The sequence below is a fragment of the Candoia aspera genome, chromosome 18, assembly GCF_035149785.1.
Source record: "Candoia aspera isolate rCanAsp1 chromosome 18, rCanAsp1.hap2, whole genome shotgun sequence".
Classification (NCBI taxonomy): Eukaryota; Metazoa; Chordata; class Lepidosauria; order Squamata; family Boidae; genus Candoia; species Candoia aspera.
In genome coordinates, this window is record NC_086170.1 from 2,502,328 (window position 1) to 2,519,653 (window position 17,326).

Below are 17,326 nucleotides of genomic sequence, written 5' to 3' on the forward strand. Positions count from 1 at the left end.
ATATAAAGGATAAAAGTGTAAATAAAAGAACACAGAAGGAAACAAAGTATATAAAGTAAAAAATAACAAAAAGTAAACAAAATAAAATCTCTTTTAAAGCTGCTCTCTCTCCAAATTTTGATGGTCAGCTAGTCTCCGGCCACTTGGCGCCAGCCTCCCTCTTCAAGGCCTTAAAGAACCCACGTAATGCCTTTCAACAGGGTCAGCATGCAAAAAGGAGATGGCATTACATCCCCCATCATCCTGGGCCACCTCTGGTGATAAATGGGGAACTGTAGACCAAATCGTACGAGTCTGCAGAGGGCTGAACCGGGCAATTTGGGGGCTGAAGACCAGATTACAGGACTTGATGTGCTAACCGAAAAGGAACCAGCCAGGGGTGGAAGAACTAATTACAAATCCCATCATCCCTGCCCTTTGGCCAGGCTTAATCCTTCCTTCTGGACCTCAAAGCCTTGGGCCCTCTTCCAAACTACTGTGATTAGAAGGTGCTTTTATCCACGCAATGGGGCAAGGACAAGTTGAAAACAAGTATTTATTTCAGCAGAATTTCATTTTATTTCGTCTACTTTATTCTGACTTTTGCACAAGACACCATAAGAACACCTTTACAAAAAAATATGAAATAAAATAAAATAAAACCTAAAACTTGACATCTCGGGAAATGCCCAAAGGCGTGGAGGACCACCACCCCCCGCATACGAAGCCTACGTGGGGTTTCCATCCCCTAGGCATTATAGGATGAAGATGAGACGGTCCCTCCGTGCCCGGTCCAGTTGGTGTGGATGAATTTGCCCGGTTCTGACAACAATTCATAGGTGTGGGCACCAAAATAATCCCGCTGAGCCTAGGAGAGAGAACGTACAATGTTTTGGGTCAGCAAAAATGACCAAAGAGCTAATACTGATCAGGACTGCATTCACACAACCACCATGCCAAGCCAAACTGGCCACACGGTGGCTTCCAAACAAGTGGATTTCCATTCCCAGAACTCTTAGCTGGCTGGGGAATTCTGGGAATTGAAGTCCACACCTCTGGAGAACGTTCTATGGTTTATGCAGCTTTCCCCAATGTGGGTCTAGGCTTATTGTGCTGTGTGAATCCAACTATTGTGGTTTGCACAACAAGCAATGGCTGAGACAAAGCACGAATTGGGAATCTAGCCAATGTGTCAAAATCACAAGGGACCTTACCAATTGTTTCTCCCTTTTCTTCAGGATAAAACAGGTAGTCCTCACTTAATGACCATAATTAGGCCCAGAATTTTGGTTGCTAAGCAAAGCGATCATTAAGTGAATCTGACCTAATTTTATGACTTTTTTTTTTATAGCGGTCGTTTAAGCAAATCACTGCAGATGTTAAACCAACCACATAGTTGTTAAGTGATTCCCCACTGATTTTGCTTGCCAGAAGCTGGCCAGGAAGGTTGAAAATGGCGATCATATGACCATGGGACACTGTGACGGTCATAAATGCAAACTGGTTGGCCAAATTGTGATCATGTGACCATGGGGATGCTGCAGTGGTCATAAGTGTAAGGACCAGGCATGTCGTTTTTTCCAGTACCGCTGCAAGTCCAAACCATCACTACACAAACGGTTGTTAAGTAAGACCCACAAAGACACACTGCAAACCAAGAAAACAGAACTGTCCAAAATCCAGTTACACTTTTAGTTAGGATCAGAGTTAAGCTGGGATTCAGCTGCAAACAAACCGTAGTTCAGGGAGGAAAAGTCACAGGGCAGCAAGGTGAGTTTCAGATCAGTCGCCATCGTGACTTACCTGAATCAGGTTAGCGGGCAAAGTGCCGTGTCTGTACCCGTCATAAAACGCGAGTGCTGTGGTGAAGCAGGGCATCGGGATTCCCAGCTGGACACCGGTGCTGACTGTACGTCGCCACGAATCCTTGGGAAAAGACAGAGGCGGAGAAAAATTAATTTTCTGGGCAAGGTTATTCGTCCTTCTAGGACAGAAGTTACGTACCTGACAATTCTCCACTGCCGTTTTAAAGAAGTCATCTAGTAGTAAATTTTGGAGGTCGGGGGTTCGATCAAAAGCTTCTTTGATTTTGCCCAGGAAAACGCTGCCCAGGAGATATACAATTAAGAAATATTTAAATGAATAAGGTGGAGAGATCAGGATATTATCCCAATATTATCCTAAATTACACAGAACCCAAGAAGTATAACTCTGTATCTACCTAGAAAAACTTTCCCAGATCCAGTGGGACTCACACCCAGGTAAACATAGAGAATGCTACGGTTCCAAGCTTTGTGCTACAAATTTTATCTAAAATTTATCTAAAATGCATTCCTCTTTAGAATTCTGGGTCATTTAAGCCATCAGAGCTCCTATGATTAGCAAACAAAGGTTTATTTCAATCAAGGGACAGCCCATATTCTTCAGTGCCAACACAAAATGGAAAACCCTGGAACTGATTCTGGGCCATAGCTAGGGAACAATGTTGTGCTAATTAAAAAAAAATATGTTGTGTATATTGTTATAGAACCTGTTCCTGGATTTGTATATTCCTTTCTGGGATCACTACTGATCTGGATGTCGCCCAAAGTTAATGCTGTGTGCTTAAGAATATTTTGGCGGCCCTAAGGACTAGGATTTTGAAAGCAGCAATTTTCGGAAAGGGAACATCTGCCATGTTCTATCTGGCCATGTTTGATCTTTGCTTTTCTTTAACCCTTGTGGGATGGCTTTGGCACCGTCTTGACCACGCTTCCAGAACGTTTGACTGGAGTGGCTACTGTGAGTTGCACTCAGAGCTTTTGCTGCTGAACATGCACCCTTCAACGGCTTTTCTGTTTCTGGCTCACCTCCGGATGATGCAGCCTCCACGCCACATCAGCGCAATGGCGCCATAATTTAGGGTCCAGCCAAACTCCTTGGCGGCCTGCCTCAGTAACATGAAGCCCTGGGCGTAGGAAATGATCTTGGAAGCATAGAGGGCCTGGATGAAGGACATCACAAGTTAGGGAACGGCATGCATACATTATACTAACCACGATGTATTTTAAACCGTGCTTTGCAGGACTGATCCATAACCAAAATAAAGGACTTTGATTCTGACTAACCACAGTTTGCTGAGCAAACTATCAGTGCCAAGCTTGCATGTCTTACGAAGATATAATGGAGAAGTTCACAAATCAGGCTAAATTAAAAAAAAACAAAACCACAAGCTAGCCATGTTATGATTCAGTGTGATGGCAGACCAACATTTAGAAGGAACTCAGCAAAGGCTAGGTCTGGGGAGTCCTGAGATCATAAAAAGGTTTGATCTAGGAAACGAAACATCTTACTGATCCACAGACCAGCTTTCCCCAACGTGATTCAGTACCATACACAGTCTATCACTAGATGGCAGCAGAGAGTTGCAGAAACTTCTCATTATCGGCATCTCATGGTCGTCCAGAGTTCTGCCGCTGTGATGCAATACGTCTACAACTTTCAGCACAATCACGGAGTTATGGAGAGAGCCATACAGAGGAAGGCTGGTCTGGTCTGGGCCTCAGGAGAAGTCTCTGTTATACCCATTTTGATGAAAACCAAAACCCCAGCCAGGGATTGCGCCCACCGATGGGAAAGGCAGCGCACTCACTTGGCGGATGTCCTCCAGAAATGCTGCCTTATTCCCGCTGAACGGCGGCACTTTGGGACCACTCAAAAGTTTGCTGGCTTGCATCCTTTCGTCCTTGAGCGAAGACAAGCACCGGGCAAAAACAGCCTCCCCTTTTGGTGGAAAAAAGGCAGATTATCCCTGACCGCTCCGTGTTAAAGACCAAAACTCCACAGCACGTACCAAAGGCAATTTCAAACAGAACAGAGGCGTGTTTCAAAAAGAATTCCAATTACTCTCATAAGGAAAACCATGAAACTTCACATAACAGGAAATGAAATGCAACTGAGCTGCAGAATCAAACTTCAGCCAATAACAAATGTGCTTTCTTGTTAAACCCAGACTTATTTTCAGATTCATTTCCAGACGAGCAGCTATGCCGTTGCAGCAAAAGGAAAAATCTCGCTTTATACTCCTTTGCAGAAGATGAATGAATCAGCTTTTTCAGGAAGTTGCAAGTCATGCTGATAACAGGTGGAGCGAACCCAACAGAAATTCACCTATTTGGCAGCCTGGCTTCTCCAAAGAAAAGCATTGCCTTATCGAGCAGACCTGAATGCTTTTGAAAGTATTTTGATGCAGGGAGGGGGAGAGAAAGAACCAGATACAATTCTAAAAGAGTGGGAGTGTCTCAAAGAGAAAAGAAGGGTGCAGTGTTAATCGGAGGAAGATTTAAAAGTTCATAGGAATCTTCCTTGACCGCCCAAGAATGAGGAGATCTCCTAGAAGTTTTACAAGAACGGTAAATAGGCAGCCAAGAAGGTGTGTTACCTATAAGAGTAACAGGAACACCATATTCCAGAGCAGAAATCGCTGTCCATTTCCCAGTTCCTTTCTGCCCAGCACTGTCCCTGATTTTAGGAAGCAAGTGTTTTCCGTCAGCGTCGCGGAACTTCAAGATGTCGGCTGTGATTTCAATCAGGAAGGAATCCAGCTCTGTCTTATTCCAGTCCTGAAACACCTGGGAACAAGGGAGGGGATGGGAGGGGGAGTCAATCCCTCCATGCGCTGGGCCCAAGGAAAACCCCTCCCATCACTGTGCCTACCACCAGTTCCCTTGTGGAAAACAGATTGCCTAATTAAGTTGGGGGATCTAAGTACCTGATATGATCATAATTGATCAATTAATCTATTGTAGAAATGAGATGCTGGTTTATGACCATAATCAATCGATCCTTCCATCCATCTCATTTCAGAATGGTCTCCCTCTAACCAAGTCACCCAGATTTTACAACACCCCTTGCTCTGTTCCAGAGACTCACCTTGGCCATCTCATCATGGTCCATGCCCAGCACATCTTTCATGAGGTGGTAAGCCTCACAGATCAACTGCATGTCACCATACTCAATCCCGTTATGTACCATCTTCACAAAATGTCCAGACCCCTCATCTCCCACCTGTTGGGCACAGTGGAAAAGGGCCCACGTCATAATTTGCCCAGCTCTGGACCTGCTCGTTAAGAGGGTACAAGTTTAAGAATTGGATCAACCCTGAGAGCACCAGCCACACCCAAGTCAGTTGGATTTTGCAATCCAGAGATGCTTCTGACCAAGCGTGAAGCTTTTTCCCTTTTTCAGCAAAGCTCTCCATCTTGCAGAAATTCAATCCTGCTGAAAAAAACGAGGTGAACGGGAGACGTCCTGCTCTAAAGTCAAGCTGGGACACAGGACCATGTGACTTCCCTGCTCCTAGGCTTGACTTTCATCCACAAACCCTTTCACCTAACATTACTCTAAGTCAAAGCTCCAGAGGTGACCATGTTTCTTTTTCTGGGCTGTCCTCATCCACTTCCCTTTTCTAACATGCCCTCTTAGGTTGTATGGCAGGATTATGAAATATGAAGTGCTCCAAGCGTTTCGGCAGGAAAGGGTCTAAGGTCAGGAGCAACATATTATTTTGATCTGAGTTTCTAGATCAGAGCTCCCCAAGGCCTACATCTGGAGCTCCATCTTTCTGAACGGCAACAGCCCTCTGAGAGGGTCCCCTTTTGCATCTGCCAGACTCACCCAGTCACAACACGGTTCTCCGGTCCCTACTTTGGCCGCGATGCTCTGAAATATTGTCTTGATGTGAGGCCTGCAAAGAAGGAGATAGGGAAAAACGTTTGCAAAATGCATCCAACTCCTGCCAGCATCTAATTCCCGGCAGCCTCAGGATGAAGGACGGGGGAATAGTTATCATGACCATATGAAACACGTACCATGCTTCTTTTGCTCCGCCGGGCATAAGGGATGGTCCGTAACGGGCCCCTTCTTCACCCCCGCTCACCCCGCTTCCCACAAACAACAAGCCTTTTTCCTTGAGTTCCTTGCAGCGTCTCTAAAGGGGGAGAAAAAAGGGGCAGAGAGGGGAAAAATGAGTCCTTCTGCAAAGAGCGGGTTGCAGGGGAAAATAAGCTCACGTTCCTCACTCAGAATTAAGCATCTCTCCCACTAAACCACAGACAGAGTTTCTGGACCGGGGACAGGTGGCTGAAATCCCGCTCGTCCTCCACATCCCTGGAAGCCGGGGGGGGGGGGGGCACCTGAGGAACAGAAACTTCTCTTAAAAAGAGGAAACTTTTGCTAGAAAAAGGAAAACCGCTGAAATTCCAAGCATATCCAGAATTTCCCGAGCTTGGCTTAGCAGAGCTGGGCTTGTCCAACAGGGCCCCGAGCTCGTCAGCGCAAGAGTTTTGAAGCAGACTCGGAGCAATTTGGTATTTTTCAAGGGAAATCAGCCTAGGGTGCAGGATCGTTTCTGAGAAGGGTTTCCTCCCCAAGGCCCATTTTGTGCTCCTCGGAGGAAGCGTCAGCTAGCAGAAACCTACCGTAGTATCTCTGTATTCTGAATTTCCTCCATCAATGATGATGTCCCCACGACACAGCAGCGGCACCTGAAGACACAAGAAGGAAAACGTTGTTGCTCAGCAAAGGACCCGCCATAGAAGCAGGCGGTTCCCACCGCAGCCAATCAGTCACTTGCTATTTGACCCCTGGCATACAGCTTTAGTGCCTCGGACTATGGAGGCTCTGTTCCAAGCCAAAGGACGTGCTCATCAGGATGCAGATAAATGCCTCTGAGAATCCCTTGAACAGCACTGGGATTTGGACTACTAATCCCACCTAATTCAGCAATCCTGCCCAAACGTCCTTGCGGTAGTTAAACATCTGGATTTCTCATCTTGCCCAACGAAGGGCAATGACCTGGAGCTTGAGAAGAAAACAGGTGAAAAAGAAAAGTTCACATCAAAGAGAAGAGATGAAGCCCCACAATGGCTGAGAAAACACAGAAAGCAGAGGTTAAATTTCCACATAATTATTGTGAAATGGAAAGAGAGGCAACGCTTTTGCATTTTTGTGCTGGAGAAGGCTCCTGGGAATACTGTGGATGGCCAAGAAAAGGAACCACAGAACAAATTAATTCAGAGTCCTCATTCAAGGCACCAATGACCAGGCTCAAATAATCCTACTCTGGACACGTGATGCGAAGACCCAGCTCTCTGGAGAAGGCTCGACTGCTGGAAAAGGTGGAGGGAAAGTGAAGAAGAGGAGAACCAGCAGCAAGGGGGAGGTGGGCGGCGGGGGCATCATTAGAAGACCTGAAAGACCAAGTTGGGGACAGATCCTCGTGGAGAAAATAGATCCGCAAGGTTGCTAAGAGTCGACCGTGATCTGATGGCATGTCGTCCATAAGCTTCTACCATGTCTAGCTGGGGACAGACAACCCTCTTCCTGTATGGATATAACGGCAAATGACGGCAACTCCATGGATCGGGCAATAAAGGAGTGTGACAGGGAGCATCAGGGGCAGAGTAGGGGGAAGTTGTCAGGCTTAGAAAACCACGATACCACAAACCACAACGGCTGAGCCCAACGTGTCCACGCAGCCTCGGCCGGCCGCTGCTACGCAGCCCCTGTTTACTTGCTGGGTTTATCAAGGCCAAGCCAGAGTCTGAAGGGCCAGAGGGGTCTCCTCACCAGCTTGTTGATGAAGTCGTCCACCGCGCTTCCGGCCTTCACCAGCAGCATGACACGGCGGGGCTTTTTCAGCTTGGCGACCATTTCTTCCAAGGAATGAGCCCCGATCACTTTGGTCCCCTTGGCCTCGTTGGCAAGGAAATCGTCCACCTTGGAGACTGTCCGGTTAAAAGCACACACCTGGGCAATGAAAGGCGAGAAGACGTTGGAGAGGAAACCGGGACATCCATCGGCAATGCAATTATTAAAACGTTTATTTTCCCAGCCTTCTCGTTGCAGCCTAGGAAAGCCTTTCCAATCCGCTGCATTCTTCTAGCTTCCCTTTCCCCCGGCCAAAAACTCCTTATTTCCTGAATGTTATTTACTTATTACTTAATCAAGCAGAAACAAAATATTACTTTCTGCATAATATGTACCATCTGCTTCACAACCCCACTGCAGACTCATCTGCAGACCAATTGACTGAGGAGATGATCTCGAGGAAGGGAGTCAAGCTACGTTTTGCGGATAAGTATTACAAGAGGAGAAAACAAGAGAAATCCTTGTTTAAACCTTTTCCTCCTCATTTTTCTTAAACAGTAGCCAGTTTATTATAAAGCCTATCGGCGAGTGATTATTGATTTTCGTGTTTTATATTCTTTAATAGGGCCACAACAATGCTATCAGATGCCTAAAACCAAAAGCTACAATCTCTGTTTTTTTTAAGCGCAGAAGGAAAAGCACTTTATAAAATAATTAATAACTTGTTGCGGAATGTGTCACAACAGGTTTCCGAAGCCACGTTTCACAGACATCTGGCCTGAGAGATGTCCAGCTTCTGCCCCTCGCAGATAATTTTGCACTGAATCTGTGCAACTCAAGGTTTACTCACCACAAAACCATGATCATTCATGTTGAGGATGAGATTCTGGCCCATGACGGCCAAGCCGATCAAGGCAATATCTGCCCTGCAAAGAAGCAGCATAGGAAAGATGTTTAGAGGGCAATTCAGTTGGAAAAAAAAAGGGTTCTCATCCTGCTGTGGCAGGCAGCCCGTGAAATGCCCTTAGGTTACTCAAGCAAGTAAGCCCAGCTACAAAGGGAACCACTGGGTAGCACTGGCATCGTTAGCAAATTATTAGTAAATTATCCTTCCAACCCTCTGCAAGATGCCCAGAAAGTGTCTGTAATACATCAGTCCATCTTATATGGATATTATAAGTATATATTATATTACACAGGCTTCCCACATCAACCCTGACCCTAACCCCACGCTAAACCACGGATCGTGTCTTACAAGCCACAAAGGGGGTAACACACGAGGCCCAACCAACCAAGTTTCATCAGAGGGACTTGTGAGGCCCCAAAGGTTGGACTGAGTGCAGAGAAAAAAATGGGAATATCCATAAGAAGCAGTTCAAAGCCAGGCAGGGTGTGAGTCTCTTTTGTCAACTGCTCAAACCTCCAGAAGGCGGGGATGGGGTTACGACAGAGCCTTGCCACGAAGAGGAATCAGGAAGTAAATTGGATTTCTTAACCCAGCTTGTTTCTCTCTCTCTCCAGCCCTGGCACCCTGCCTGAAGTGCCAAGGAAGAGATGGGTGGCTGCGTGGTCCTGCATGAACTGACAGGCTTTAGAAATCGAGGAGGCGATGGAAACAATTGCAGGCAGAAATCCCCAGAAGCAAAGGAGATGTTTGCAGTGGCTAAAGTATCCTTTGAGCTCAGAAATCAAGAAAACCACTTGGATTTTTGTGTGTGGAAACTTTCCTGCCCACCCCACCTTCCCTGCTTGGGCAATGCTGGCATTTCTTCCCTCCCTCTCTAGATCTTAACCCGATTTAGTCCAGAGGCCTAAATGGATCAGTTCAGGAATCAACCTTGAGTGTTCACAAGGCCAGCCCAACATCTCTGGGGCGCGGAGGATGAGGCCAATGGGCATTCAGAGGCCTGCTGCCCCAGTCCCCGCAAGAGAGCAGCCATTACGATGCCTTGTGGCAAGGAGTTCCACAGGCTCAGTATGTGCAAAGAAGGGCTTTCTTGGGTCTGCCTGAAATCTCCTTCCAATCATGTTCTCTCAAAGTAAGGGAAAAGTTAATTTTCCACCCTGTTCCTTGCTTTCTAAAGGTCAAACACCGATCTTCTGATTCTACAGGAAACTGTTGGTGTTTCCTCTAAAATAATCCCCTTTCAGTTCCTCTCCATTCTTGCCAATCCTGGCCACATTTTCCCCTCAGCTTAACCAGGTTTGTGGAGTAGGCCTCAACTCAACACCTGCATCACCAAGCCACCCAAACCATGGCTGATGATCCACGCTGGCTGAGGCCCCACATGTGCCAAGCCCAACCAAGCCAGAGTCTGGCTTTGTCTGGTGTCTAAACCAAGCCAAGATTTGGCCGTCATGGCAATCTTGTGAGGAAAAAAAACTGGTCTGAGGTAGAATTTAGTATTTGACAGCTCACTTTTTTAATACCGAACCCCAGGCTCAAAGATTGGCTTTTTCGGCCAATGGGGAGCTGTCAGGGACAACGCGGGCTGGACGGGGAGCCAATGGAAGGGGCCCAAAATCGAACCACCTATCGGCTGAGAGCGGTGGGGGGGCAAATGGTATATAAGGGGGGGCCCCAGCGAACGGATCCGGTCAGAGCGCCAGGATCGGGCAGCGGGATGAGAAGACAGAAGAGAGGCGAAGGAGCGAGAGAAGAAGGACGAGGCGCCGCTCCCCGAAGCGGGAGAGAAGCGAGCTGAGCCACTGAGGGGGAAGTCACTGCCTGCCCCGGAGGCCTGAGGCGAAGGATGTCCTTGATCTGGCGCGCTCCCTCCGAGAAGTGTCGGTTCCGTCAGGCCTCCAGCCTCGCGCCCTGGCCGGATCCCCGCGTCTGTCCTCGCCCGGTTCGCCTTCGGGGCCGGTCCGGCTTCCAGTTAAACAAAGGCTCTCCGTGGTCCTGGTCTCCGCGTGGTTCTTTGGCGGGGAAGGGGCTGGCGGGGCCCGCTGTGGGGGACGGAGGGGGATCGGGAAGAAGTGGGGGGCTGGGGCGGGTCAGCGTCGCCTCGGCCGGGTCGGGCGCCTTCCCGCTTGCGCCCAACTGGGGCGCCGCCGGCTGGGAGCTCCGCAGAAGGTTAGGCGCGCCCCGGGCGGCCGAGCTCGGCCCGTTCAGATCGCGACGGGTGCGAGGCTCCGGCTACAACCCCCCTGGCAGCCCTCGCCTTGGGAGTCCGGGGCGTGAAGACGCGCCGCGCGCGGCACGGAGGAGGCGAAGGGAGCCCGGTGGAGCGGGGGTCTCCGCGCGCAGCCCGAGGCGTCGCCCTCCCGTGGGGCTCTCCGGGCCCCGACCTCCGCTTCCGCCCGCCTCTCCCCTTCCGAGGCCGGGCGAAGGCGAATGCGACTCACTCGGCCATGGTGCGGGCGAGGCGAGCGTGGCTCCCGGAGCAAAGCTGCTCTTCGCGGCGAGGCTTCCCGTCGGTCTGGGCCGCCCACCGCGCCTCGCCCTTTAAGGCGGCGCAGGCCGGCCTCTCGCCGGCTGGGGGCGGCGGGGAAGCTGGCCGGGCGAGGGCGTAGCGCCGCGGGCGGCCGTGACGAGGGAAAGGAGGGGAGTCCGGGACCGGCCCGCTTCCGTCCGGCTGTTCGCAAGGGCCGCCTTCCCCGGGGCGGGGAAAGGCGACGCGAGCAGGAATGAATGAGCGAGCGAGTGAGTGAATGAATGAATGACCGGCGGGCGCGGGAGGGGTCCTTGGAGTGTCGTTCCGCCGACGCTTCTTTGCGTTACGCGGGACGAAGTTGCTGGGGGGGATCAGGCGAGGCCCGCGAGGCGGGGGCGTTGCAGCGTTTTGCTCCCTTTGCACGGAAACGAAGCCCGAACTCCCCCTTTCCCCGCCACGCTGCGGGGGGCAAGCCCGGATGCGCGCTTGCTCACGCCCCGCTTTCTCCGCAAAGCGACTCGGCTCCCCCTTGCCGGCTCGAAGCCTGCCAAGCCTTCCTTCCAGAGGGAAGCCCGCGCACGCTTTGGAAGGGGGCGGCGGGGGGGGTTTCCTTAGCAGCAACTCCTTTGGTGTTTTTGTCATGAGTACTGATGGCGAGCAGGAGGGGGCCTCAATCCAGGGGGAAAACGCATGCGTAGTACTGAGGAATTAAGCGGCCATTCAAAGAGACAGATCAGGCCCGCCTTAGCCTTTGGGGTTGATCTGTCTGGGTTTTCCCACGCTTCTTCAGTTTGTTAGGATTTTTGGTCTTATGTAGCAGTAATAAACACTAGGGACCTACTCCTTGTCTCAGCGTGATTTCTGACTGCTAGGACAGTTCCTCTACCTTGGGTGCCTGAGGTGGGGAGGGGGCTTCAACTCCCTGGGGAATTCTGGGAGTTGAAGCCTCCTGCCCCCCCACCTCAAGCACCCAAGGTAGAGAAGCACTGCTGTAGGTAGTTGTAGGAAGCACCAGCAGGGGATATGCAGACCCCCCAGCCCACCCCCTCCCCACTCTAGCCACCAAGACCCCCCCTGGGTGCATCCACAGGGACCCCCAGCTGACCACCTTGGGGGGGCAGATTTCTTGGCTCAGGGCAGACAGATTACCCCCCCCCTTGTGGGCCGGCAGAAAACCCAAAGTCAGCCGGCTGCTGAGTTCATTGGCAGAAGCAGGAGGCACTTTTCCCACTAGGCAGTGGCTGCATGCTCGGGCTGGCAGGGGCTTGGCCACCAGAGGCAAAGGCTGGCAGTGCAAACCTTGCACCACCCTAATTGCATTTATGCGCCCTCTCCCTTTCTCTTTTGTGCGTCCTGTCGTAGGGTTGAGTCCACCCCTCAGCTGGCCAAAGCCAGATTTGCTGCCTGCTCTTGCCAAGGTGAGGAGTGGCAGAGCAGATGCAGCCCAGATACCCTGAAATTTCCCCCATGGGGAGGCAGGAAGGGCCCCCCCCTCACAGCCTCCCAGCTAAAAGCCCCCCAGCCCTGCTCAGCCCAGCCCCACAGACTGGACGGAGGCTGGGCCTTGCGGGCCACCTCAGAACACATCAGGGTGCCAAAGGGGAAAGGCCCTGGAGGCACCATAAATGGGGTGGCAAAAACAAAGGCTTTGTAAATAAACGCCGTGATGCAACACACACACACACCCTTTGGTAATACACTAGTTGTATCTTTATTGTTTCCCACCTCGTTCACTAACAGTTCAGTGGTGCAAGGTTACCATACACAGTTAGATAAGAGTATCTGCGTTGCACACCTAAAGGCTATACAGCAAAATGGTTCCAAATTAGTACAAATACATGAAGTGTATTTACAGTTTGTATACCCAAGCTCCGAACATCTGTTATATTTACAAAATAAAACATGGGTTGCCAGGGGGGTGGGGGTGGCGGGAGTCAAATTAATAGTGTTCAGTGTTCTGAACGGATTCCTTCCGCTGGGATGAGACCAGCTTCAAACAGAATTGAGATTGGTTCCAAAAGGCCACTTCAACTGTGCGGGAAAGGGGAGTGTGTGGGGGGGGGGGCATGGCAGGTCCATGTTAAAAATCCAAATTCATCTGCTACAAATGGACGATGTGAGCAGATCCTAAGAAAGGAGGGAGGTGGCTGCAAAGCGCACAGAATTCAGGTTGTCGATAAATAAGTGTGCCCGGATGGATCTGGAGTGGCCCCGCACCAGTGGCCTTCTGGACCCAAAATCAACATTTCTGTTCCTATTCCCCACCCACCCACCCACCCACCCGCCCCCAGGGCTAATGTTTCAATCTGAACGAGGAAGCACAGCATTAAATACATTCCTGACACTTTAAAAAGTCTGAGGCGCCACCATCGATGGGGAGGGAGGAACAAAGGGAGACCCAGTGGATTACTGTGATCCCCAGACTGAGGTCCTGTTTCGGATACATTCAAGGAAACTTCGAGCAGCAAAGTTAGTGGTTTCTTTTTTTCCTGTTCTTTAAAGAAAGCAGCATGTTAGAAATAAAACGACGCTAACGGAATGGAGGAAAATCGAGTACCATGTGAAGTCTGGGCAGACACAGGATTAATTCATGGCAGAACGCATTAAGGGAAAGGAGAACAAAGGATGTTAAGGTTTATCTACAAGGAAAACAAGCACACGTAACGTTACTTTACCAAAAAATATATATATATACAAATTAAATAATTCCCATAATGCGCTTGGTAACAAAGCGGAAGGAAGGAAAGCGTTTGCTTGGAAACCACCACTAGGAATTTGCGGGGACGGGGACTTGGGCAAGCTCCCCATGGCTGGCTCACAGCCCTCCTCCAACCCTTTATAATTTAGCAATAGAGGGGGCACTGGCCAGAAGAAATAAAGTGCGCTGTCTGCAAAGAACGGCTGTTTAAAAGACAGAGGAGAATCCATGGGCTCCGGCTGAACCAAAGAGGCATCAACGATTCTGAGGTCATGATCAGGGTAACGGCCTCGGCTTCAGACGTTTCCTTAACTGACGGCCCCCCTTCCCACCGGTCCTTCCTTGGGGCTGCGCAGAGGGTTGGCTGGCCCGTGGCAGCGGCCTGCAGCTCCAGGCAGCGGCCCAAAGAGCTGGCTGACTCCAGGGCCGCATCGGCTGGCTAAATCTCTTTCCGGATACTGATTCTGCCTTTCCTCTGCTGAAACTCAGGAGGTTTTAAGCCAAGTGCAGAGGCAGAGGAGAGCTTCTCCGTTTGCTTTGCAAGAACCAGGGGTGGATAATTTGCCAGAGAGCGACCATTTTGGAAGGTGCAAGGAGCGGCCGCCAGGTCAGATCTAGGACTTCCGAAGGGGGAAGAAAAACCATCCCCGTAGGTCAATTTTAAGTCATCCACCACAAAACCAAATCCCAAGCATCTAAAATAAGCAAGGGAAGAAAGCTTAAGACTGATCTTGCTCACGTGGGCTCCACCTATAGATTGGCCCGAGCTGAGCCAAGAAGGTGCCCTTCACATAATCCATGGCATCGTTCCCAGCTTCGGTTACGCTGTGCCCTGCCTGTCCTAGAAGAAACCCCTTAGGCCTCTATACAGCTCTTGTTATGCATGGCATTGATTTTTCCAAAGCAAACGCTTTACAGACTAGCTTTGTTCCAAGCTCAACAAGCAAACAAAATGTAATTTTAGTGTAGACATACTATTGCCAGGAAATTTCCTTATCTGGCTCCAGACAGATCCCCCCCCCCCAGCCATTTTATAGCCCAAAGGTGGCAACGACAGTGACTTGTCGTGCCCCAAAAAATAACCCATCATTCAAGCCACCGCAAAATCCCCTTGGCTCCTGAACCAAAAGCCTTGTCTGCCTGCATGGGTGCTGCGCAGCATATCTGTGGGAAATGAAGGGAACTCTCATGGCTGGGCTGGGAGTTCCACAGGTAGACTCACATTTCAGGAAATAACCCCAAAGCAATCCAACAACAGGCAGAGCTATGTCCTGTTTCAGGATCTGGACTCCTTTCCATCTTTCCTTCATTCTGCCCAGAAGCGGCACAGAAAACGCTCAGAAAATCTTTGCGACTCTGCATCACAGCAAACTCTGTGAAGTTCCACGGCAGAATTAAAAGGGGATTCCCACCACCACCACAGTAAAAGTTGCTCCACTGATGGAAAAGTCCCCCAGGACCTCTAGCCAAGTCATTCATCTGAAGATGGGGGGAAAGAACTATGCCCGGGCCAACCCAATGGGATGAATGCAAACAATTCAACCACATGCATGTTTTGGTGAAGAAAGGTCAGATTTTTGCCTTCTCTGGACAAATCAGTGATTCTCTGCCCAAGCGAGCAGCAGAAGCTAAAACCAAAGGGAGGGGGACATAAAGCTTTGCTTGGAGACTCGAGAAAGCTTGTTTTAACAGCTTTGTCTTCCAAACACAGCAGATGAGGTCAATCTTTGCCTCTGCAGGCAAAGGCACCAGGGAGGGAGCCCTCTTTGTTTCCAACATGAAACGATGCCCTGGGCACAGAAAGCTAATAGAGGAAGGGGAAGGCCGGCCGGCTTTCTCGATAAGAAGTGAGGGTTCAGCCACGCAGGGCCCCGGCTGCAGTTTGGGTCCGAATCTGCTGGGGGTTCTGCAAAGGAGGCGCAGGAAGATCTGGAACCCCAGAGGGAGACGTGCCTTCTGCTGGTGACAATCAGTGGTTCTGGGGCATGAGTCAGGCCGCCTTTCCATCTCAACTGCCGAGAAGAGAGCATTTCCCACTGCGTTTTAAACTTCCTCTTGTGCTCAGCAAAAAGAGCCACATCGAAGCCTCCCGCTGGACCAGAGAAATGCTCTGGGGGGCAGAGGGAGGTCTGTTTTAAAGACCTGCCCTCATAATAGGCCTTTCGGGTTGAGCTTTAAAGCGGGAATGTGTCTTTAAAAGCTGTAAATGAACCTGAAGACATGGGAAAGACGGGGAGGAAGCGCTGATGCCCCCTACCCCCAATGTGGGTTAACTCCACCTTCTCACTGGGGTACGATTTGGGCAAACCAAACGTTAAAACTTTTAAAAATCACCCCACCCTCCTCAAGTTCATGCTGCTGATGGGAAAAGTGGGGAGCTGCATGAAGCTGGCCCTCTGATTACCTCTCCACTATGCTGATTCAGGCCCCTCTTGGATGGAAGAAAGACTTCAGGCTTCCACCCAACGCCAGGGGACGCTTGGGGATCCATGCGCATGTGCCCCGACACCCAGCCCTTCTGGCCCCTGCGCCCTTTCCTAAAGGTCTGAGACCTGCTCATCTGGATCTGGCACAGAGAGAACGCTGCGGGCAGCAGGCACTGGCCAGGCTACAAGGGCCGAGTTTAATCAGGCCACTCTGCTAAACTGGGCCTACGTTCGCCCTCCTGGGGATGGCTGATTCCCAAGCAAAGAGACCCAAAATGATAAATGAAGAGGCAACACATCCTGGGAAGGAGACGCCCCAAATTCCGGGCCAGGGCCTTTCTTTGAGAAACACAGCCCGGTTACGTCCAAGCCATCAAAGTTGGATGAAAAGTCAAATCATCAACACCCAGACAGAGACAAACACATCATAGAGAGCAGGACAGATGGCGTCACTTGGGGTGAGGAACCAAGTGCCCAAACGGGGAAAAAAAACTTTTCTTTCTTAAAAAAGTCGTGCATCTAAATCTGAACCCCCATCACCCCCACCTCCCCACTCACCCACACTTCCCCCCCCTCTCGTTTCTTCTTCAGTTTGGCCACATGCGATTAATAGTGTTTTCGACACTTGAAAATGAAAATCGTTGTAATCATAATTTTTTTTAAAAAAGCAGGGTGGGGGGGAAGAGAGGAAAGAATTTGGGAGAGTGCTAGAAGTGAGCCGGGTTAAGCCACGGGGTTACATACAAGGAAAGAGAGCTATTCAGGAATCACAGAGAGGTGAGGGGGGATGTTTTGCCTATAGCTGAAGGCGTATTCGGGACAAAATAAAAATTGCATGAGAATTCCCCAGGGACTTAGTACTTCAGCTGTCCTGAGAGTCTTCGGGCGAGTTTGGACCTGCAGAGGAGAAAGAGGGAAACGAGGACCGAGTGAGCACACCGCCACCCAAGGAACCACAGTCCCGCAACACAGCCACGTGGGACACGTCTATCCTAGCCCACGGTTCGGAGCGGGGGGGGGATATCCAAGTTCACCCTCTTCCTTAAAAGCTTCCAGGGAGGCTTCTCACCTCTGCCCATTGCTGGGAAGTTAAAATTAATGCCAGGGGAGAACTACACCCAGCAAAAGCTGTCTGGGGACAGGCGAGGCTCCCCGTCTGGAGTTCGGGTCCCTAGAAATGGCAGGCCCGGCGAACTCTGAAACACGGCCTTTGGTGA

At 50.3% G+C, this 17,326-nt stretch overlaps 3 protein-coding genes across 6 annotated transcripts in view; 1 reads left to right on the plus strand and 2 right to left on the minus strand.

Annotated features, from left to right (window-relative positions):
- The window catches only part of LZIC (leucine zipper and CTNNBIP1 domain containing), a 382,321-nt gene that overhangs the window by 218,706 nt on the left and 146,289 nt on the right, over positions 1-17,326 (plus strand). The window lies entirely within an intron of this gene.
- PGD (phosphogluconate dehydrogenase) lies at positions 520-8,534 on the minus strand. The gene is made up of 12 exons (XM_063317368.1): positions 8,459-8,534; positions 7,588-7,767; positions 6,438-6,503; positions 5,829-5,947; positions 5,635-5,704; positions 4,891-5,025; positions 4,400-4,589; positions 3,611-3,741; positions 2,829-2,962; positions 1,984-2,083; positions 1,783-1,905; positions 520-847 (listed from the first exon to the last, which is right to left on the minus strand). Exons 1-12 carry the CDS (start codon positions 8,501-8,503, stop codon positions 728-730), a joined length of 1,413 nt encoding a protein of 470 aa, XP_063173438.1. The 5' UTR covers positions 8,504-8,534; the 3' UTR covers positions 520-727.
- Positions 16,896-17,326, minus strand: part of KIF1B (kinesin family member 1B) — an 82,769-nt gene continuing 82,338 nt past the window's right edge. For all 4 annotated transcript variants that reach the window (XM_063317365.1, XM_063317363.1, XM_063317364.1 and 1 more), the window contains one exon: positions 16,896-17,006. In XM_063317365.1, coding sequence (XP_063173435.1) covers positions 16,964-17,006 — 43 coding nt within the window. In that variant the 3' untranslated portion in view covers positions 16,896-16,963. The remainder of the gene's footprint in view (positions 17,007-17,326) is intronic.

Bases quoted from the DNA above. Each gene is read 5' to 3' on its own strand.
- PGD (XM_063317368.1), bottom strand. From the start codon at position 8,503: ATGGGCCAGAATCTCATCCTCAACATGAATGATCATGGTTTTGTG. The intron at 7,768-8,458 runs GTGAGTAAACCT...TTCATTGCCCAG, and splicing joins TGAATGATCATGGTTTTGTG to GTGTGTGCTTTTAACCGGAC. The intron at 6,504-7,587 runs GTGAGGAGACCC...TTGTGTCTTCAG, and splicing joins ACGACTTCATCAACAAGCTG to GTGCCGCTGCTGTGTCGTGG.